At 31.1% G+C, this 24,208-nt stretch overlaps 2 protein-coding genes and 1 pseudogene across 5 annotated transcripts; 2 read left to right on the top strand and 1 right to left on the bottom strand.

The window, feature by feature from the left end:
- Positions 1-13,128: 13,128 nt before the first annotated feature.
- On the bottom strand, positions 13,129-23,328 carry LOC145945298 (uncharacterized). 4 transcript variants are annotated; one of them, XM_083054212.1, is made up of 11 exons: positions 22,899-23,328; positions 18,202-18,402; positions 17,969-18,105; positions 17,655-17,738; positions 17,402-17,546; positions 16,940-17,106; positions 16,157-16,388; positions 15,820-15,963; positions 13,826-14,293; positions 13,518-13,749; positions 13,129-13,428 (listed from the first exon to the last, which is right to left on the bottom strand). In XM_083054212.1, exons 2-8 carry the CDS (start codon positions 18,263-18,265, stop codon positions 15,914-15,916), a joined length of 879 nt encoding a protein of 292 aa, XP_082910338.1. In that variant the 5' UTR covers positions 18,266-18,402; positions 22,899-23,328; the 3' UTR covers positions 13,129-13,428; positions 13,518-13,749; positions 13,826-14,293; positions 15,820-15,913. The 4 variants fall into 4 exon arrangements, with proteins under 4 accessions (XP_082910338.1, XP_082910335.1, XP_082910334.1 ...); XM_083054209.1 differs by lacking the exon at positions 22,899-23,328 and having other exon boundaries at positions 13,518-13,767; positions 18,202-18,592; XM_083054208.1 differs by lacking the exon at positions 22,899-23,328 and having other exon boundaries at positions 18,202-18,592.
- On the top strand, positions 13,314-13,866 carry LOC145945069 (uncharacterized). The gene is made up of 2 exons (XM_083053902.1): positions 13,314-13,325; positions 13,414-13,866. The coding sequence occupies exons 1-2, from the start codon at positions 13,314-13,316 to the stop codon at positions 13,864-13,866; spliced, it is 465 nt and encodes a 154-aa protein (XP_082910028.1).
- LOC145945068 (uncharacterized) lies at positions 19,864-20,806 on the top strand (annotated as a pseudogene).
- Positions 23,329-24,208: the final 880 nt, after the last annotated feature.

Here is a 24,208-nt window from a genome sequence, read left to right as displayed (position 1 = left end):
ATAAACAGATTATTTCTATACTTCAGGAATTTATAAAAAAGATATTCTCATATTTATAACTCGGAACGAATGTGATTTCATCAGAAATATACGTCGTTGGAGAATATTGTTATTAAAATTATAGCGATGTCCAGATAATATTCTGCCCAGTCGTGGAATGGTTCCTTTGTAAAATGCCAGACTCTTTCTTCCACACTTTCCACACTTGAATTACGCATACTATTTTTCTATTTTAAAGCTTCCAATCCCTATACACAAACACAAATTGTAAGTTTAGAATAACAAAATCTGACAGACATTAAATAATAGCGTTTTCCACTGGCAGAACTGGTGCGCATTGATTGTGAATGCACATAAAGGTTATCGTACACAATTTCACAATGACATAAGTAATTAAAAAAGTAAAATAATTAGGTGTAGTTCCGAAAAGTACTCACCCCCGATTTTTTTGAAACTCAGTATTTTTACGTATTTTGATGCGCTGATTACGAATATCATAGTGAAAATTGGCGACTATTTGATTTTCATGGTGAAAACCATGAAAAATCCATAAAAATTATAGTTTTTTACGCATATCTGACAAGTAACACTACTCAAGTGCATTCGCCGATATTCTTGAAACTTTGCACACACGTAGTACATCGAAAAACATTAAACACGTGTTTTTTTATTTTGGCTAACAAGGCGTTTTAAGGTCGGGTATAGTACCACTATCTTGCCTTCACTGGTTGGGTATAGTACCACTATCTTGCCTTCACTGGCTGGGTAGACCTTCCTAGTTTTCTAGTAGTTCTAGTTTTTTGGTAGTGGAGCCCCCCGCAGGGGGGCGGAACCCACTGTTTCCACGCATACACTTTTCCACGCGAAGCGAGGTTCCACATGGTTTGCAACGTAGATCCGTTTATTCAATTACTTGCGGATATTAGAATTTGCTATTCTGACAGTAGCACTTCCGTTTGTGAGAGGCGAGGGGACTCACAGTAAAAAAAGCACCCCGGTTTGTGAGAGGCGAGGGTACTCACAGTAAAAAAGCACCTCGGTTTGTGAGTGGCGAAGGGACTCACAGTAAAAAAGCACCCCGGTTTGTGAGAAGTTAGGGGACTCACAGTTAAAAAGCACTCTAAAGTAGTTTTGTGTTAACGCTGTTACTGTCTTTATACTCCATTTCCTCGAAAACTATTATTCGTACGGTGAAAATGTATAAAACCTAAAATGTTTATCTCTGTGAGATCTAAAACTTTTGTCTAAAACATTTATCATGATTTTTCGTATTTACTGAGATAAACGTAAAAAACTATAATTTTAATGGGTTTTTCATGGTTTTTACCATGAAAATCAAGTAGTCGCCAATTTTCACTATGATATTCGTAATCAGCGCGTCAAAATACGTAAGAATACTGAGTTTCAAAAAAATCGGAGGTGAGTACTTTTCGGAACTTTATCCCCTTTAATAACAGAGATGACATATTTGTCAACAGTAGGTTTAAAAATATTATTTAATAAGAGCCATTGTCGCCGGCGGATGAATGTCCAATTCTGCACGTGTCTTCTATTTGAATTGAAACATTTTTTATTACTATTAAGCACTTTTCATTTTAAGAAGAAGATATAAGAAGAAGAAAAGTATATTATTTATTGTTGTTTTAATTATTACCTCTTTGGTAATCTAATAATCCGTAAAATTTAATAATACTTCTTTTCTTTTTATTTACTTCTTTTTTCTTCTTAATAAAATAAAATACCTGAGGATTTTGATAATATACGCAGAAATGCGTCCGTTCTCACTCATCCACCGGCGACAACAGATCCTTAACCTATATCCATTTCTCATCATCTCACAATAGATCTGTTCGTGTTGACTGAACTTGCTGCACTAGTTCAGAGGTTATCTTTTTCTTTTCAAGTCGAGCAAAAAAGATAGACTCTGAACTAGTGCAGCCAGTTCAGTCATGATGTAATAAGAAAGGTGAGCCATTGCGCATAATGGCGGCTGATACTACAGAGCAGCCAATAAAATTTTGCCCACAAATGTTGCGCGAGATTCAAACGCAGTACTAAAATCGGACTATGGATACTCTGTTCTGAGACACGTAATGATAGCAAATAAAAATAAATGATAGTACAAAAATATATATGAAGGTTAATGTGTAAAAATAATTATAAAATACAATAAATGCATATTGTACATAACATGTATTATTTTATTTGTGTAAATACATTTTCTTTGTTGCTTAATTTATTAATTTTGTTCGCTTTTTTTCTTTAATGTGTTATTTAGAAGAATATCTTTATTAATTTTTCGTAAACGTACGTATGTTCTAGTACGCACTAGACATGCAACCACTTCTTTAGGAATACAATAATTACTTTTTAAACAAACAATGTTTGTTAATGTATCAAAAATCTTGTCTTGTGTAGAAAAAGAAATATCATGAAATTTTATGAATTCTGCGTTCATAATTTCTGCTACATCTTGAAGCTCTTTAGAAGGATATATACAATTTCCTCGGGATAATGTGCAAATCCAATCATTTGATATATTTGAGAGATCTTTTGTAGGAATTCCTAAATCATCATAACGATCACGAAATCTGTGTGCAACATAACCGGTTATGTATAAAAGTGCATTTTTTTCGACTATGTCTTGTGCAGCGACCTGCTCAAAATCTTCGAGTTTATATATGTGTATATATACATGTATTCTATATGTATGCAAACTATATAACAAATGAATTAATTATATTAACTAACCTGTATCAACTTTTATATGTATGTCCTTCCTTTGTAAAACATCAAGCCATTGTTGATGAATAACGTCTTCCTTTGGAAATCTATAAAATGTCACATTTTTCGTCTTGTTGTAAGACGTGCGACTCGTGCAGTATTTAACACTACACGATGGCATTGTTTCGACAAACTAAATAAAAATATCACACGACGCCAATAATCTGACAGGCACGCATGGAAGAAGCCATCTTACTTTTTAGCATTTGTGGGCAAATTCTAATTGGTCAAAGAGCAGACGCCATTTTGAACCACTGCGCATCCTTGGGAATGGCTCACCTTTCTTATTACATCATGACACTTACAGTAATCACGAAGCGCCTTTAGCGCAATCTTGTGTCGAACGCTCCAACTGTACAGAATTTGACGCATGCGATTTGCTATTGCGTGAATGACGACGGTGACGTGGACGTTTCTTAATTCTTAGAAAAGAAAATTTCCACATTGAGACTTTATTAAATTATAATATCTCTAAATTAGAAAACACATAGAGCAAAAATAAAGACATTTTCTTTATATAATTCGAACCCAAACTTTCGATTAAACCTAATAAGAACTTGATCCGTTTAGTGATTATTGAGAGATGTAAATCTCAATTACTCTCAACAAGCCAACTCGCGTATAGATACACGGGGTGCCTCGCCGTTGGCGTGGTCGGCTACGCCCAAACTTAACGCGAGACACTACCGTGTCTCTTGATTGACACTGGATTAACAACTTAATCATAAAATTATTTAAGATCTGTTAGAATATTTAGAGATTTAGAGAGAATATGTATCAATATTTATAAATATTCCTACAACGAGTTATAAAAGTGCACAATCTACGATATAGAGTAAATATATCATGGTAACGAAAGTCAAACGAAGGAAATAACTGGTTATAAGATTAATATATTACATCAATAAAGCAACATGTGATATTTATGATAATTTTTATCAAATCTATCGAATACAGAAGGAAGATATAATTAAATACATATAAAATGTTCATAGGAATTATCAGAGTATTGTCTCATCAGAAGATTCACAATAAAAAATTTAATTTTTTCCTCAATTTTCTCAAAACATTTGTATTGTTGTAAAATAAATATTAGAAAACAATAACATCAAATACACGAAACTTTTTTTTTTATATCGATAACTTCAAGGTCTATATAAAAAAAAGCTTAGAAAAAAATATAAAATCAAAACAGATAAAGCGGGATAATTTTGCGAATGGCTACGTAATTAAATAATACTATTTTAAAGTAAACTGATGCAAAACAATGTCGTTGCAACAAATGCAATAAAGGTTTCATAAATAATAAATATTTACACTCTATGAAACATTTATTCGAAGCTCATGATCTCGTTGTACTTTTGGAAATGGAACCAAACAAAGTAAGAAAACGACGATGAATTAAACATTACTATATATTAATGCACATGTTTCAAACAAGACTTTAAAATATTTATTATTGCAGCAATTCGTAGATAGTCTTTATTCTATATCAGATCATTGAATTTTGCTATGTGAGTATGGCATTATTTTACAAAATATGCCGAGAAATCTGCAAAGTGCAATATTTGTGATAAAGATTACGTCCTTCAACTTAACAACGCATAAAAAACAACAACGTATAAAAAAAACATTCAAAAAAATAAAATCCTTATATTTATAATGCCTCAAGAAAAAAGTTGCACTATTCTACATCAGAAAACGAATTAAAGTGTGATAATTGTACTAAAACTTATAAAAAATGGTTTTCTACACATACTAGAATGATACAATACTTATTATTAATCAGAAAACATAAGCTTTGTGAAGAAACAGCAAAATATATTCAATATCTGGGTAGAGAACAAATCTAATTCCTGGCTAATCTCTCTTTCTGGTACGGACAGCGCGAGCGTGCGGACGTTTAGGCCGTAGTGAGATAAGTACCTTATTTAGACGATACTAGTGATAATTTAGATATTTAATTTTCGTTGCATTGTTATATTTGATTTTAATTTATTATCTTTATATTATTTTCCATTTTTCTTTTGCGTACTATTGTAGTTAACCGAATTATTTAATTTCTTTTCTCTTGAGCGCACGTGCTCCGACAAGAGCATATTCGTTCTCGCGAGCCCGGCGTTTGGAAAATTATATAAAATTAAATTTATTTTCGTTGTAATTACTTCTTTGAACTAATCAATTTTAAAAGTATATTAAAAATCACAACATATATCATTCTTTTACATTTGTCATAAGATATTATACATATATGTTATATAATATAAATTTATTATTTATAATTATGCAAGAATAATTTTTTAAAAGTATTGTATTAAAAAAGGTATTTAAACAGATATAAGATATTTGCATTTGTTTTCAATATGTTGATGTTTATTGGTTTTAAAAGAAATGATAAAATAAAATAAAATCTAAATGTTTGTTATATATTGATCATAATTAAATAAATTAATATTGAGCGCTAACTTTCTGCTACGGCTCATTGCCCTTTTTTATTAGATTGATTTTAATCATAGGAGCTTTGTGATTTATATTTTACACGCGGGCAACAATATGCGGTTTTTTAAATTTATTCGCAACAATTTTGGCCAACAATGTCATAATTCTCTTAAAGATTGCATGACATTATTTAATACTCATTTAAAGATCAGTTTGCGGTTAAAATTTATAAAACATTGCATCTCAAATTCAGAATTGTTCCTCCGCATCTAAATTATATCGTTCGTTTCAGTATCTAATTATATCAAAACAGCTTTCGTGACAGATTACATAGATTGAATTTAATACATATAAAAAACATTTTAAATATAGAGTTGAGAGACGCGTATAAACACCTATATTATATTTTGAACCAAATACACAGAGTTATTAAACATTTATCGACCTTGTTACCAATTTCAATTTTAGACTCCTTTCTCCGTAGGCAGGAGCGTTATAATAATAATACGTGGTATAAATAAGAATGTAACAGACTTGATAAAAAACTATATAGATTGGTTACTGCATAGACGAAACAAAGATATTATATCAATAACATCAAACACATTAGATTCTCCTGTAGGAATATAAAAAATTCTAACAATCAAATTGTAAAAAATATATGACAACTACAATGTTGACAGCACTTCCTCAGGACCTTATAATATTAATATCTCTCCAGATAGATTTCTTCTTGACATCCCTCTCAATAAACAACACGAGAAATGGTTGATTAATCTTACCAGCTTTCAAATACCTGATAAGGTAAAATTATTATTATACAACTAGGAGAACGATTTAATTTACCATTTGAGGTTAATAATAGAGAGAAATATATATTATTGAATTTATTAAACATATTGAAGTTAATATACAAAAATATAATACAGTAATTCAACAGTCTGTCAGAAACCGATCTATACAAATTATCAACGATCTGAATTTAGTTGAACACAATAACACCGATAAGACCGTATTACATTGGGTTACATCGACGAAGAAATTTATCATTGAACATCCACTAATTCTCTTCACTAAGGCGGACAAGGGGAACGCTACAGTAGTTATTATATGGAAAAGAACGACTACGCATTAACAGGATGGAAACATTATTGTCTGACAGAGACCTACGCCCCTGTTACTAGAGATCCAACTAAGAAGATTATTAATGATCTGCGAGTTCTCCTCTCACGTTGAAAAAAGAGGTTACATCATCGATTCAATCTACAGAGCGTTGTTATCATCCGATGGCGTTCACCCGAGAGCGTATGGGTTACCGAAAATTTATAAGGAAGGGTATCCCCTCAGAATTATTAGGTTTGTTCTTTATTGCTGAACTTTCTGCACTAGTGTACACCAGTGACACCAAAGCGTTCTTTATTGCAGTGCAAGATAGCACTGGTCCGTTCTATAAAGACTGCAATAATGCAGTGCAACGAAATTTAGTGTAATAGTTCACTGTACTCGTTGCACTGGGTCTTGAGGAAGAACAAGCAGTGCAGGAACTGATAAGTTCAATAATGGTGGCGAATTTAATTTTATAAATAGTAATAGAAAGTAAAGTTTTGCGCAAAATAGGGAAAATATTGGGAATAAATATTAAATATTAAAAATAGAAATTATTTAAAAATAAAAGCTAATTTTGTGTATATAAATTTTTTGAAAAAATATAATTAAAAAATTAAAAAAAAATTGAAAATTAATGTATTATATTGACTTTTTAGGAGGGAGACAGAATTTCAAGTTCTTTACAATAAAGAGATTGATTTTAATTGTGATACTTTAAATTGTACTGTAGCAAATAAATCAATATTTATAAAATTACATGAAGATACAAATATGAATAACATTGAAAACAATATAGAAGAAAATATACAAGAAAATGAAAATGATAAAGAAAATACAAAAATATTTGTATGGACGGATGCTAGTACCAAATTATTTTTATGTTTATATAAAGAAAAAGTTAATTTAGTTATAACTAGAAAAATTAAAAATAAAAGAGTCTTATGGCATAAAATATCAGGCATTAGATTTAGATCTTCTTCATCTGAAGAATCTAATAATTCATTTATTATTACGTGATGCGCCATGTTGATCACTGCACTAAATGGCACTGAAACGTTCTTTATACTTGTTTATACCAGCTTGTCCTCGCTTGCACTAGTTTAGTTCAGTGCAGCAATAAAGAACAAACCTCTTGTTTATATCAGCTTGTCCCCGCTTGCTAGTTTAGTTCAGTGCAGTGCACTGTGAACTCAGTGCAGCAATAAAGAACTGTTGTGAGGAAAGCCATATCACAGCTTTCTAGTTATCAATCTTCGCGGTTGTCAGATGCGCTCTCCTTTCTATGTAACCAAGGCGTATAGTAACGCGCATGTGACGCTTGCGCGCGCCGCTTCCTCTCTCCTCTCTCCTTTCTGAGCGTTATTGTTGTTTAACTTTTCACACTTTCCCTTTTTGTATTCCTTATAGTTTATAATAAAGTTTGCCTAGTATAAAGAATAGACGACGTCTCGATTCTTTTACACAACAAGAACAAACCTATTGTTTCTTCAATCAACAGTCCTTTACATACAATAGCTAATTATCTGCACAATATTATCCACAACAATACTCCAGTTCCTAACAATAATATTAAAACCAGCTTTCAACTCGTGAAGAATTTGAGCGGCATCCACCTTGAACCAAATGTCAAATTGGCTTCTTTGGATGTCGTCTCGCTCTTTACGAACGTTCCAATATAGATTTAGCAATTGAGAGTATTTCAAAAAGATGGAACAGTATTTCTGAGGGCACTTCAATTCCTAAGGATGAATTTATTATTGCAATTAATCTTATCCTAAATTCTACATATTTTAAGTTCAACAATGATATTTATAAACAGATTTTTGGCACCCCTATGGGCTCCCCGTTGTCCCCTATTGTTGCAGACCTAGTTTTACAAGACATCGAGAATAGAGCGATGAACGCGCTATTATTTCCCCTGCCTCTTTACTACAGATACGTAGACGACATTTTCCTTGCTGCCCCAGCAGATCAGTTTGAGTACATTCTTAATACATTTAACTCATTACACAACAGATTACAATTCACAATTGAAAAGGGTTATGACAGAATTAATTTCTTGGACGCCACAATTATTGTTAGTCAAAATTCTCTGGTGTTTGATTGGTTCTACAAGCCTACCTTTTCAGGTAGGTTCCTCAATTTCTATTCCCACCACCCTCTCTCACACAAACGAGGTGTTATTCTTAATTTAACCGATAGAGCTTTACAGATTTCAGATCCTATTCCAGTTCCAAGGAAAAAAATTGAATTTCATTATCGAAATCCTTTTAGAAAATGGATATCCGCTACCTTTTATTTTCTTCACGATTCATAGTAGAATCAAAAAATTAATTTTTGGTCGTAACAATATTGACAATTCGAATAATTCCAAGAATAACAAGTTTTTTAAGATTCCTTATGTGAAGAACATTTCTGAGAAATTTTCCAAAATTGGTAAAAAATATAACTTTAACATTGCATATTCCTGTCATAATACACTAAAGAAATTTATTAGAACGGGCAAAGATTCTTTAGATAGCAGATCTCGCAACAATGTAGTGTATAAAATTCATTGCATTGCCTGCGGTGCTTCCTATGTCGGTCAAACAAAACGACAATTACAAACGAGAATAAAAGAACATCGATCGAATATTAACAGGGCTACATCCCCATCTGTTATTTCTAACCACCGGTTAAAGTACAATCATGAATTCGACTGGGACAATGTGAAAATTCTAAATGAAGAACCGTCATATTACAAGAGAATTATCTCAGAAATGGTACATAAAACGTCAGATTTCGGGTTTAAATAAGCAAAGTGACACAGACTCATTATATGAAGAATATACTCCTTTCTTAAACTTTCCCCCTACTTCTTCCTTCCCTCTCCCTTCTTGTTCTTCTTCCCACATTCTTCTTCCCCTAACATTCTTTTATTTCCATATATATTTTTAACATCTCTCAATTTGTGTCTTTTGGTCGTGGTAATAACAACAACCCAACAAACGTCTCACATACAAATAGTAATTTTTGAAGGATTCTGTATGTATTTCAATCTTTTTTCTTATTTGGATAACTATTTCACTTTTCTCATCTAATTAATTTTATTACAGTCCATTACTCAAACGATTATGGGGAAGTTTTGACAATTTGTTACCGATTACTTTTATATCGCGACATTTAATACGACCTATTGCTTTTTTATTTTATTCGATTGATTGTTGTTTTACAATATTTTTGCGTTTTAGTCACTTATCTTAATTATGCGTTGCGAATTATGGTTTGCGTTTATAACTACCAACTAGAATGTTGCGGACAGGTTTTATTAATTTAAGGTACACTGAAGATGATCTAACGTAGATCGAAACGTTTGTTATATATTGATCATCATTAAATAAATTAATATTGAGCGCTAACTTCCTGCTACAGCTCATTGCCCTTTTTTATTAGATTAATTAAAATAAAATCACTTTTACAAACAAAGTAGCACATTATTAAACAAATATAATAAATTATTATTTTAATATATAATATAATTATTTTACATTAAGAAATTTGTAAGGCTCTCAAATATCAAATATAAATAATATATATATATAGGCTTATAGAGCCGAACGCGGATGTCGGTGCGTTGGTTTTTTTGCGAAATTAATTTTCGCTGCAACCATTAATTGTGCACGGGGCACGAATATTTTCTTGGTATACTGCCAAGACTTAAATTTGGAATTCTTACTTAATTCCTGTGTTTCCCTCTGATCCCCCTAAAGAATTGTGCGAGAAAAATATAGATCCGAAAGTCGCTGAATCGGGAATCGAACCCGAGACCTTTCGCTTGCCGGGCGACTGCTCTCACCATCTGAGCTATTCAGACCCTTCGATTCTATACTTTTCTCTTTGCTTGTAAATAATAATAACTAATTCTAAATAACGCCATCTCTCAGCCGGCGTAAATAAACATTAAGAAATTTGTAAGGCTCTCAAATATCAAATATAAATAATATCGTGCCCAGTGCACAATTAATGGTTGCAGCGAAAATTAATTTCGCAAAAAAACCAACGCACAGACATCCGCGTTCGGCTCTATAAGCCTATATATATATATTATTTATAATTATTTTAATTATTTTAGTATATAATTTAGCACATTCAACAATTTTTTATAATTTTTGATTAATTAAATTTGATTAATTTTTTTTTTTTCATAATATGATAATATCTGATTTAACAGAAATCATCTTTGCGCTTAAAAAAAATAGTGTGCGGGAAATAGCATGTTTTAAAATATTCGTGTCTATCGTAATATTTGTGATTACATATAGCTCTTTGCATGATCTATATTTAATTGAAATTGTTATCGGTACAGGGATTCGCAACTAATTATAAAAATTAATAAAGAGTACAGTTATCAAATAATTGTGATAATATTTGTGAATGTTTGATACTATTGTAAGAACGAGAACTTTTTACAACACAAGATAATGTTTCGATGTGCAAGCTTTGTGATTGCATTTTTATTTTAATATAGTAATAGTTACGAATTATATATATATATATATATATATATATATACAAATTATATATATACGAATTATATTATAATTATAAATTACTTAATAAATGTACATAAAGGTAACGAAAATACAACAAGTATCTCCGCATTTGTGTATCAAAATATTTTTTAGATATACATAAATATACACAAAGATATACATAAATGTGCAGAGAAAAGACACATGCGAAATTTGTGTTAATTACTTGTAGATAATTTTTACAAGCCAATCATAGAACATTTCATCAATACTCATCATAAATCGATATATTTTCAGTAATCATACTAAAAGAATAAGAAAATAAAAGAAAAAGATTGTGAGTAAATGTATGTTTCTGTTGAAAATGACAAATATATATACACAGTTTTAATCTGTTCAATGTCTAGAATTTCTTTATTAATTTTCATATTTTTACATACACATACACACACATATTATACATGTATATATGTACTTGATTTGTCCTTAGCGAATTGTAGACGCACATTATATACATATTTTTGTCACCTCCAAAATGTTATTATTGTGAACATATGATGAAAAATAATAAGGAAATTCGAAACATTAAACATATTTAAACTGTGTACATTCGTCATTTCCAACCGAAACATAACATCTATTCGCGATCTTCTCCCTTTATTTAATTAGAATCTCGCGCGATTGAAAACACATCTTCTCTTCATAAATCACGATCGGTGATAGTAAACATCTATAATATATCAAATTGGAAAAGTTGCAAACATTGTAACAGAGAATATAATACAAGCGACTCGCGTTCAACATTATTTAAGCATTTGGTTAGGTATGTATCATTCTGCTCTTCTTTTTCTTCTGATAAATGTTAATTCTGCTGAAGGAGTAATCTTATCAAGCTCAAAGAGCTTGCAGCTTGCTAAGCACATTAAATTCAAATTAGCACTTTTATCATAAATATTATAAATATTCGAATCAACTAGATAGCATACATTTAAATTTTAAAAGCAATATGTATAAATGTCTAAATATCAACCTTGTTTAGTTTAATATTATATTTAAATATATATGATAATTGCCGATTTATATAATTCAAATATAATCACTAATTTGAAAATGTATATATTTATATAAGTAAGGATCTTTTTGGAAAATATTTAAACTTGTATTATCGAATTCTTTCGAATAATGAATTATAAGATAAAGTTTAATAGTAACAGTTACTGGACCTCTGTTAATTAAACAACGCACATAATTAATGAAGAGCTTTGTAATATTGATTATTTCAAATTTTTTTACTAATTTAGATATATTTTCAGTATCATACTAAAAGAATAAGAAAATCGCTGGTAAAAATTTTGTGAATATTATTAATTTGTCATTCTTGAATCTTTTATTTGTGTACAAATCAACACAAATTTTAATTATAATTTGACATCTATTCGTTATAAATATATGAGATATGTAGCATTTTTATATTTGATAAATGTTATAAATATTTGTGCTGTTTAGCAAATATCAGATCCAGATATGATAATTCCAAATTTGTTATATATTTATTCAAATATAATTTGTAGGGTCTTATTCCACTATTAGACAATCTAGGTGACGAGCGCTTTTTTGTTGACTTCTTTTTCTGAGACTACTTTTTAACAGTTATTTAATTCTTCCAGTTCTCCTTATTACATGAATAATAATTATTATTATTGCAATAACGTTTAGGCCTCCTTCGACGGCCACCTTTTCTCTTACAATTAGTTTGTGTGGCCACGTCTCGGTATAATTTGACCGGAGATCCCTTTAATGGAGAGATTAGAGGAGGTGCTCTCCAAGGGATTATCCGTGGAGAGGTATCCGATCCTGGATGTTGTGGGCTGACCCCAAGGAGTTCGTTCAGTGGGCTAGCCTGCGCCTCGAGGTACAGATTGTCGTCGGAGACCTGGTCAGGTCTATTCCTTGGTCCGAGGGATTGTGAGATTCCCCTCTTTCGTGGATCTCGTGAAGTACTCCTGTATGATGGCAGATGGCTGCTGGGAAACCGCCCGACTGGCTGCTCCAGCGGGTTGACGCCAGGGATCCGGTCAATAGCCTGATCCGGCGTATCGACGCCAGGGAGTTGATCGATGGTCGGCTCCGGTGTATTGACGCCAGGGAGTATATCGATGGTTAGCTCCGGCGTATTGACGCCAGGTAGTCGCTTCAGCGGTTTACCGCGAGCCCGAGAATAGTGGGAATCGACGCGGTCCAGTGTTGGGTAAAATTGATTCTGAATAACGAATAAAAAATAACGAATAAAATAGATTTATTCGTTATTCGCGAATAACGAATAATTCGATTATTCGTTATTCGAATTGGGCTAATAACGAATAATTTATTCGTTATTTGTCATTTTTTATTCGAAAATATGACGAATAAAAAAAAGTCATTGATCACGAGGATTGAGGAGCTTTCCGTTTGACTACATGACCTGCAAAGGACATGGAGGCATTAGTAAGTGCGCAATACAAGCTCTACGGGTGCATCGCCCGCTCGATGGAAACACTCCGAAAAGCCGGGGCTGTCCGTCCCTCTCGTCCAGGTGTCCTTGAAAGTCCTGAACAAAAAATGGGTCAAATTTGATAATAACCACGACAGCCTCCAAACCGATTACAGCCAGGAGATTGGAAAGCATGAATACACAACCTCGAATTTCGTGAATACAGCGGAAACGACCTATATCCAGCGACGCGCCGAGCTAGTCGAACTCGAACAGAAATTCTCCAGCCAGCTGAATGAACCGAAGCTGGCACGAGGGGGATCCGCTGCGGCTCGTCACGTCCTGCCTCGTATCCAGCTCCCACAATTCTCCGGGCGGTTCGAGGATTGGCCGGCTTTCCGCGACCTGTTCCGGTCAATCGTCGTCGATAAGGCTACCCTGTCACAGGTAGAAAAGCTACATTACCTCAAGACCAGCGTTAAGGGGGACGCTGAGCAGCTCATACGCAATTTACCTGCAACAGAGGATAATTCAACCGCGCGTGGACGACCTTGAAGGAGCACTTCGAGAATAAGCGGCTCCTCGTCCGCTCTTATCTCGCTGCTTTCACCACTCTCCCTCGCATGAAAACCGATGCCGTCGCTGACCTGCGTCGAATCTTCCACGGGGTGATCTCCACTGTCGGTGCGCTCGAGGGGATCGATCGTCCGATTTCTTCCGGTACAGACCTCTTTGTGCATCTCGTGGTGGAACGGCTAGATCCTAAGACTCGGCGCGAGTGGGAAAGTTCACTCGGCAAATCCTCGGAACCGCCGTCGTACGAGGACCTCCGCGAGTTCCTCCAGGAGCAGTTAATGACCCAGGAGGCGCTCCGCTCGGTATCTAGTGAGCCCCCTGGGAAATCCGCCGGTAAGCAAGGCCAATCCGCCCGTGCCAATCGCGCGAAGACTCGAGGAACGGAATCCTACCGGAACTGCCCGCTCTGCAAAAAAGAGCATTATTTGGCGATCTGTGACACCTATAAGAAGAAGACAGCTCAGGAGCAGCGCGAGCCCGTATGAAAAAAAATTATAAGGAAACTATTTAAAAAAATACTGGAAAACTACTGAGAGCAATATAGAAAAACTATTTAAACACTACTGAAAAATACTGGAATACTACTGTATACGTATTACAACACTATTAGAAAACTATTAAAAACCTATTCGTGAAGTATAGTGTCATTCCCTGTAGTATTTTCGTCAAGAACTATTGAACACTTATACCAAAACTATTTGTGAATTATTCGATTTTTATACTTCAATGACAAAGTACGACTGTAATCAGATTTAATATATTTGTATTTCAGAAATATTATTACAATGCATGTTGAATAATATTATATAATATAAAACATTTTGAAATACAAAAGTATTATCGGTCGAGATTTATAGACACAGAATGATAAGTTGTAATACAATTTATGAAATTAAAAAAATACATACTTCAACTTTTCATGTTTACAATACAATACAAATTATTTATACTAAACACATACAAGAATATATAAAAAGAATTACATTATTTATGATTAATATAATAAAAAATATTGATTAATCAATTTCTACAGTATTTACCAAAGGCACAATGTATAATTTATCTTCTTTATAATGTATATTACAACACTTTTTATCAAAGTCTGAAGGAAAACAAGAAATATCATTATTTGTTTCTCGTGCTATAAATGAAAACATTTTCGTTGATATACCTTTGTGTTTACAAAGTTCTTCGTCTAGTATTTGTAGTTTTTTTTACCAAGGAATAATAGTGTGTTGTTTTTTGTTCTAGTATCTATATATCTATAGTATTTTATATTAATTAAAATTAAATCTGAAATTACCATTAGTTCTCCGTTATGTAATATTACTGTGCTATTGTTCCTTTTAATAAGGCGAGGATATTTGCAACTATGATAAAGAGCATTTTTATAAGAAAATCTATAAAATAACTTAACTTTTTCTGTTATTGTTTGTTGTAATAACTGCTTAACCAAAAGTGTTTGAGACAATAATAAAGTTATTCGTAAAGAATAAAAAAAAACATTTATAATACATTAATAATATTACATATAAAATAAAAAAACATTTCTTTTAACATGACCAATGTTAATTTCTTTTAACATTAATTTTTGTAATATATATTAGGGGCTGCGCATAATAAAAGGAATAAAAAACGAAATAAGAAAAAAAACAGAGAACAAAAAACAGGAACAGGAAATAGGGAACAGTTTAATATAAAACATGAAATGTAATTTAGTAACGCAGAATAGAGAAATTTCATCACTTTACCTTAGTACTATTCCTCTGTTCTTCTATTTTGCGTTACTAAATTATATTTTATATGTTTTATATTGAACTGTTCCCTACTCCCTGTTTCTGTTTTCTGTTCTTTATTTCCTGTTCCTTATTTTTTTATTGTTCGCAGCCCCTTATTGTTTTTTTTTCTTAAAAATTAATTAACAATACTTACAGAGTAACTCGAGAAAAGTTATTCATAGTTATCTTCCTGCTTTTTTTTGCTTGCTCGAGGTGCAGCATTATTACATTTTTGTCTGACAGCTGTTTTAAAAAGTTTTTGAGTGTTTATTACACTCAAATATTGAAAACACTTGTGCTGTAATAATAAAAAGTAATAATTTTTAGGGGAATTTAAAAAATATATTAATAAAAATAATATATATAATATTGAAATTAACATATATATTGTGTTTTTTGATTATAGAATATATGTGATATGTAACATTAAATCTATGAACTGCAAATTATTCATATATGAGACACAAAAATTTTTTACTTGGGATTGTTACCTTCAATTGCATCAAGACGTTTTGGATTTAAAGGTGGTTTAGGTGTTATATTTGCTCCTTTCATAGTATTGGCAACTTTTCCCGTCAAACTGAATGATGCCAGTTCTTCTTTGGAAAAAACCACTGATAATAAATCGCATGTGTATTGCGAAATACTATTTCTATTACAATTTCGAAGGCGACCAGCATTTACAAAAACTCCTTTTCCACCGTTTACATTAATTACTTTTTCCTATAAGTAAAAGAAAAAAATAAGTTAATTATTTCTATAAACAAAACAGTGTACAACAGATATACAAAAATTATGCTTATATTATTATTAAAGATTTCTTTATTTGACGTGATTTCTATATTATTTCTCACACAAGCCTCACTTTTATTTTTCTATAAATATGTAACAGAAAAATTTATATGAATCATACAATTTAATTTTAAATATGAATTAAATTCTGCATAAACGTGAATATATACATGATATTATTTTATACAATTTTACAACGGTATTATATACATTTTCAAAATTTATAATAAAATTTAATATTAATTATTATTAGTAATATTAAATATTATTAAATATTTTAATTTAATATTAATAAAAATTAAATATTTATTTAAATACTTATTAATAATTTATAATAATTAATAATAAATAAAAATATTTCCTCACATATAAAATTGATTCCATTGAACAAAATAAAATTTACGAAACTATTAATTATATTTAAAATGAATCATTTTTATTAAAGATAAACGAGATAGATTTCTTTAAAAATTAATATTTACCTTGTAGTTCGCAAATGAATCATCCTTGTATATTTTTTCTGTTTTGTGAAGTATGTTATTTTCCACCACATTGTTTCCGTTGGAATCCGAAATAAAATCAATGTTGTCATGTATTTGTTCTGTTTTGGTAAGTATGTTTTCTACCAAATTGTTTATTTTCGGCAAATCTACAAATTAAATATAAAATTAGAACAATTAGAACAATCATTTACAAATCTTGAAAAAAATAATGTATGAAATTATTGTATAATATATTTGCTCTCAATATAATGTATGCTTCAGGTTTTTCTAATATAAATTTTTCTGTAACATGAAATATTTATGTTAGAAAAACCTGAAGCATATATTATATTGAGAGTAAATATATTATACAATAATTTCATACATTATTTTTTTCAAGATCTATTTTTGCTTATGTAGTATGTAAAATAATATATGATTTCATACAAATAAGATACATACTTTCTATACAAGCAAGTGAAACACGCAGTGCCACATTTTCGTTTTTTAAATCATTATTTTCTTTTTTCAAAGTTTTGTTCTCTTGTATTAAATTTTGCGACATTTTTGAAGAGCTGTCATCATCTGAAGATTGTTCTGACTCTATCTACATTTAAAAAAAAGTATTATAAAATCAATATGTGAAGAATGTGTTTGAATATTATATTACTTTTTGCAAATATATATATATATATAAATATCTAGGAAAACTTACTATAGATGAATGTTTACTTGTTTTCAATTCTGTCCATAATTTTGAAGATTTGATTTCAGTGTTTATCTCATTTTTTTTGTATTTCTATTTTTAGAAAAAAAATTAAGATATTATATATTAATAACACAATAAGTAATATAAATAATAAGGGGCCTATTCTGTAACTTTTAACGATGTTGTTGTGCATCACTGCGCAGACTTTGTATCATGAAATAGCTGCGCAATGATACATAACGAATGATACATAACATCATTATAGATTACAGAATAGGCCCCTAAGAAAAGAATTTATAAAACTCAGTGAATGTAACAACCTTTTTTCTCTGATTATCCTCTGGTTCTTCATCGTCACTCCATTGTTTCTTACACATTGATTTTCTTTCCTCTTTAGTTGCTTCTAAAACTCCATATGTTTCCAAATTGTCTCGTTGCTGGCACATTTTGGTCCATTCTTAAATATTTGAAATAAAAATATTAATGCTATAAAGCTATAATGCTATAAGTTATAATAGATTTTAAAGATATCTTATATGTATATGTTACGTACCACCAATAGAAAGTATCTTCGCTACAACTGTCTTCCATTTACATGTTTTCACTCTTTTCTTCATTATCGATACTGATGCAATGTCACAATTAGGCCATTTTATTTTTACTTCACTTTTCTTTTCGATTATATGTAAGTATTCTTTTTCTTCACTTATTTTATCTTGCAACCAGTTTTGATAACCAACAGCAATTTTTTTATCTTCGTTGACAAATTCCAACAAAAGACATTTGTTATTATCCATTTCTAGTATTTCTTCCTTATGATGTTTATTATTTCTTTTTTATCTTTTATATATAATATAGTGCCTTAACCTGCTTTATCTCTTGCTTATTATTATGGCAAAATTTATCAGTTCGGTGGTGTATTATTGTTGTCACTCGTTCACACTTCGTCTTATATTTGTGTAATAACACTGATCAAGATTCGAAAAATCGTCGTAAATAATGCGTGCGATACTCTTCCTCAAGAATACGAGCGACGCACCAAATCTTGTTTGATATTGAATAGCGCCCAAATAAAACGCCCCAAAATAGTGACGCTGCCCGCTGCCAGAACGGATGGAGGAGATATACATATGTGTACATGTGCGGCTCGGCGGAATCTGATTCGGCTTCTTCCTTGTGTGCGCGTACCCCCTCCACATGCTCTGGCAACGGACAGCCGGGCAGCGTCTCGAAACTGGCAGTATTCCCTCTATCTTCGTTTGACGAAACTTTGCGGCCATCTTATTTTTTACTTTTGACAACACTGGTTTAGTGCGTTGCTTGTATTTATAAGAAGGAGTATCGTACGCATTACGATGGTTTTTGGAATCCTGGTCAGTGTTATTATACAAATGTAAGAAGAAGAGTAAACGATTGATAACAGTAATATACGGAACAGACAAACTTGCTGAAATAATAAGCAACAAAGATAAGGCAAGTTGAGGAATCATTACATACAAAAGATAAAAAGGAAACAACGTCTACGTATTACATAATGTCGAAAGGGAAAAGAGGACCTTATAAAAGATATCTAACAGACGACTCTGAAGAAATTCCCATAACAACAAAACATTCTCGTACACTAAGAGCAAAAAAACGGAAAATAGTGACACAGGTAGTCATATTTTTCTTTTTACTTTACTTTTACTTGCTTTATAAAATGATCTACACATTAGATACACACACACACATATTCATATATATATATATATATATGTATTTGTAGATGGAAATGTACATTGATGAAGAAATTAATTTGTGTGAACAAAGTGATATGACAATTAAAGAGCATTCTTTCCAAGAATCTTTCGAAGAAGAAAACATGATTCACAATTATACTGAATGTAACAATAAAAATAAAATTAGTGAATCTGAAGAAGACGAAGATGACCAGGATTTAGCTGAAGATGGGAATAGTTATCTGAAAATGATGAACACGATTATTTATCTGCGGATGAAGATGAACACTATTATTTATCTGAAGATGAAGATGAAAATGATTGTTATAATACTTTTAACAATAAAAATGACAATTTCTTTTATGACGATAATGGAGAGATTCATGAAAATTCTGATAATGAAGAAGATGAGAATCAAGAATATCAAAAACATTCGCAGGTAATTTTACAACACAAAGCCAAGTTCATTTTACATATCAGATGTGTGCACTAAAAAAATAAACATTTTTAAAAAAACATTCTTTTCTTTAAAAAGTATTCTTTTTTCCGATACATGTGATATGTGGAATTTGAACTTGACTGTGTCATATTTAGGGCGTTTTTTTAATTCATCGATTATTGTGAAAATTTTAAAATTTTATCTGTTCAGTTTGATATACCCTCTACCTGCATAGAATCAAAATTATGATTAGCGGACACCGTGTATATACATATATATATATATATATATATATATGAAAATAGACCGTGTATATACATACGCATATATTTTCTTGCAGGAACACATAGAATTTCCCATATATGAAGGATGTGATTTAAGTAAAGAAGAAAGCCAATTATTAGTAATGAGTATGGCAGTTAAAAACAGATTGACTGACACTGGATTACAAGCTTTGCTTCAAATTATTGATTGTCATTTGCCATTTAAAGTACACCACTCAAAGTATCATTTTCTACAGTTATTTCCAAAGGTGATTTCTTGTAAATATTATTTTTGTCCAACGTGTTTTACTATATTGACATTTCATCATGATATTATTATTGAATGTAATAATTGTAAAGAACGTTACGAACAAATCCAATTACAAAAAAATTTTAATTTCTTTTATCATTTTCCACTAAAGCCGCAGTTGATTGAATTATTAAATTCCAAATTATTTACACAATGTAGAAAAACTTGTCCCATTGAAAGTGATATCGTAGATGGAACACTTTATCGTCATTTAAAAGAACAAAATGTTATATGCGATAACGATATTACTATTCAATGGAATACAGATGGTGTAGAAATATTTGAATCATCCATGTACAATATATGGCCCATTCAAGTATGTATAAATGAATTACCATACCGACTTAGAAGAGAAAATATTTTGCTTTGTGGATTATGGTTTTATAAGAAAAAACCACCAATGGATTTGTTCTTGCGTCCATTCATAGATGAACTTTTGGAATTACAAACCAATGGGTTTTGGTGTGCCGCATTTGGACACAGAGAACCTATACTCATAAAAGTTTATGCACTTCTCGCAACTGTAGATACGGTAGCTAGACCACTTATTCAAAATATAAAACAATTTAATGGTATATATGGATATTCCTATTGTCTCCATAAAGGGGAACAAATTTCAATCAGAAGAGGTCAGATACGTATATATTCTGGTGATAAAAAAGCAATGCGAAGAATGAAGCAACATTACAAATATGTTGAGAAAGCTATTAATAAAGGAAGACCAATAAAAGGTGTTAAAGGGCCTTCAATAGTAATGCTTTTACCTACTTTTCATATTATTCATTCTTTTCCACCAGAATATATGCATTCAGTTTTATTAGGTGTCACAAAATTATTTGGAACATTGTGGTTTGACTCAGCTAATAGTAATAAAGATTGGTATTTAGGTTTAAGAGTTACTGAATTCAATGATAAATTATTGGCTATACGGCCTCCATGTGAAATTACAAGAACGCCACAATCCATAAAAAATAAAAAATGGAAGGCAAACGAATGGAAATCTTTTTTGTTATATTATTCGCTCATTTGCTTGATTGATATAATGCCACAGAAATATATTAAACATTGGTCACTGTTTGTATATAGCATCTATATTTTTTCCAAAACGAAATTTACAGACAATGAGTTTGATAAAGCGGAAAGAGCACTTCATCAATTTATTTTAAATATCGAGTTACTCTATGGAAAAGAAAACATGAAGTATAATGTACATATGATGCTTCATATGTCAGACTATGTAAGAAAATATGGTGCTGTATGGGCGTGGTCGGCATTTCCGTTTGAACATTTTAATGGTATAATAGCAAAAATGTTTCATGGAAGTCAATGCGTGCCATTACAAATTTGTAAAAATTATTCCAGAATAAGATATATAAAAAAAAATTCAGAAATCTTTAGTAAGCCTAATTGTAGTAGAGAAGGAAAAAAATTGTTTAAAAATATAATGAAAGAAACTAAAATTATAAAATGTATAAAATATGGAGATGATTTGAGAATATTTGGGAAACCTGCAGATATAACTTTATCATTGTCTCAAAAACTGTTGGTTGAACAGTTATTACAACAAACAATAACAGAAAACGTTAAGTTATTTTATAGATTTTCTTATAAAAATACTCTTTATCATAGTTGCAAATATTCTCGCCTTATTAAAAGGAACAATAGCACAGTAATATTATATAACGGAGAACTAATGGTAATTTCAGGTCTAATTTTAATTAATATACTAGAACCAAAAACAACACACTACTATATTGTCCTTGGTAAAAAATTACAAATACTAGACGAAGAACTTTGTAAATACAAAGGTATATCAACGAAAATGTTTTCATTTATAGCACGAGAAACAAATAATGATATTTCTTGTTTTCCTTCAGACTTTGATAAAAAGTGTTGTAATATACATTATAAAGAAGATAAATTATACATTGTGCCTTTGGTAAATACTGTAGAAATTGATTAATCAATATTTTTTATTATATTAATCATAAATAATGTAATTCTTTTTATATATTCTTGTATGTGTTTAGTATAAATAATATGTATTGTATTGTAAACATAAAAAGTTGAAGTATGTATTTTTTTAATTTCATAAATTGTATTACAACTTATCATTCTGTGTCTATAAATCTCGACCGATAATACTTTCGTATTTCAAAATGTTTTATATTATATAATATTATTCAACATGCATTGTAATAATATTTCTGAAATACAAATATATTAAATCTGATTATAGTCGTACTTTGTCACTGAAGTATAAAAATCGAATAATTCACAAATAGTTTTGGTATAAGTGTTCAATAGTTCTTGACGAAAATACTACAGGGAATGACACTATACTTCACGAATAGGTTTTCAATAGTTTTCTAATAGTGTTGTAATACGTATACAGTAGTATTCCAGTATTTTTCAGTAGTGTTTAAATAGTTTTTCTATATTGCTCTCAGTAGTTTTCCAGTATTTTTTTAAATAGTTTCCTTATAATTTTTTTTCATACGGGAGGCCGTAACCACTCACCAGCGCTGCTGGAACTGCCTAGGACGGCACTTCCTCGGTGAGTGTCCTTCCACAAAGACTTGCTCCAAGTGCTCAGGCCGTTATCATTCGACTCTCCACGAGGCCTTCACGACCGCCGCGCTGACGACTTCTGAGGTCAGCCCGTCAACGTCGATCAATGTCGCCAAGCGCCCAGCCGAGTGTACTCCAGTCTTGCTCGCGACCGTGTCGCCGTGATGGATCGATCGGGAGAGCGCCATGTAGCCCGTGCCTTAGTGGATCCTGCGTCGGAAACCTCACTCATCGCTGAGTCCGTAGCTCAGCGACTACATTTGCCGCGGATCCTCACATCCGTGGCTATCTTCGGAGTCGGCGGCATTCAAACTGGGTTCTCGCGAGGACGCATCTCGGTCAAGGTCACCGCGCGCGCCGACGACTTCGCCATAACCACGTCCGCTCTCCCAGTCAGAAATGATTTGTCGAAAAGACGTTGTTTCAACATCGAAAATGAAAATCGAAAAATTTCGAAATTTCCATTGATTTCGATGAATTTTTGACTCCAATTTTGATTGATTTTCGACGTCGAAATAGAAACTCAAATCGATCTTCCTAACCAATAATATTGAAATTTTGTAATTTATTTAGAAGAAACAAGAACAAAATATAAATAAAAAAGTTCATCCATTTATATAATTTATATGACATAGTAACACTGTGAAAATTTTGAATTAATACACGTAAAGAAATGATTGAATAAAAAAGTCAATCAATTTATATGTATATCATTAATTTTTTTATATTATTAAATTTAAACTTATATATATAAGTTTAAATTAAAAAAAATTAATAATATATATATAATATATAAATGATTACTTTTTTATTCAATCATTTCTTTACGTGTATTAATTCAAAACTTTTTAGAGTGTTACACTAATACTGTCATATAGTAATTATATAAATGAATGAATCTTTTTATTTATATTTTGTTCTTATTTTTATATATGTATATATACATATTTCTCTCGCATCTAATTCTTTATGAGGGTTAGAGAGGATGTATGGAATAAAAATCTCAAGTATGAGATTATTCCATACAAGACTTGGCAGTATACCAAGTAGTAAAATTCGTGCCTTGTGCACCTTTAATTTAATTCCAGCGAAAAATTAAATTTCGTTAGAATACGCATCAACATCCGCGTTCGGCTCTTAATAAAGCCTATCACTTATATATTTGTATTTAATACGGAAGAGCCTTAATAGTAATTCTTATTACATATATATATATATATATATATATATATATATATATTACAATAGGCATTTTTAAT

The sequence above is a fragment of the Prenolepis imparis genome, unplaced genomic scaffold, assembly GCF_030444845.1.
Source record: "Prenolepis imparis isolate NDT839.2.m4 unplaced genomic scaffold, iyPreImpa1.0 SCAF_14, whole genome shotgun sequence".
Taxonomy (NCBI): Eukaryota; Metazoa; Arthropoda; class Insecta; order Hymenoptera; family Formicidae; genus Prenolepis; species Prenolepis imparis.
The sequence above is the reverse complement of the archived record's forward strand: the minus strand, read 5'-3'. Positions and strand labels throughout refer to the sequence as shown.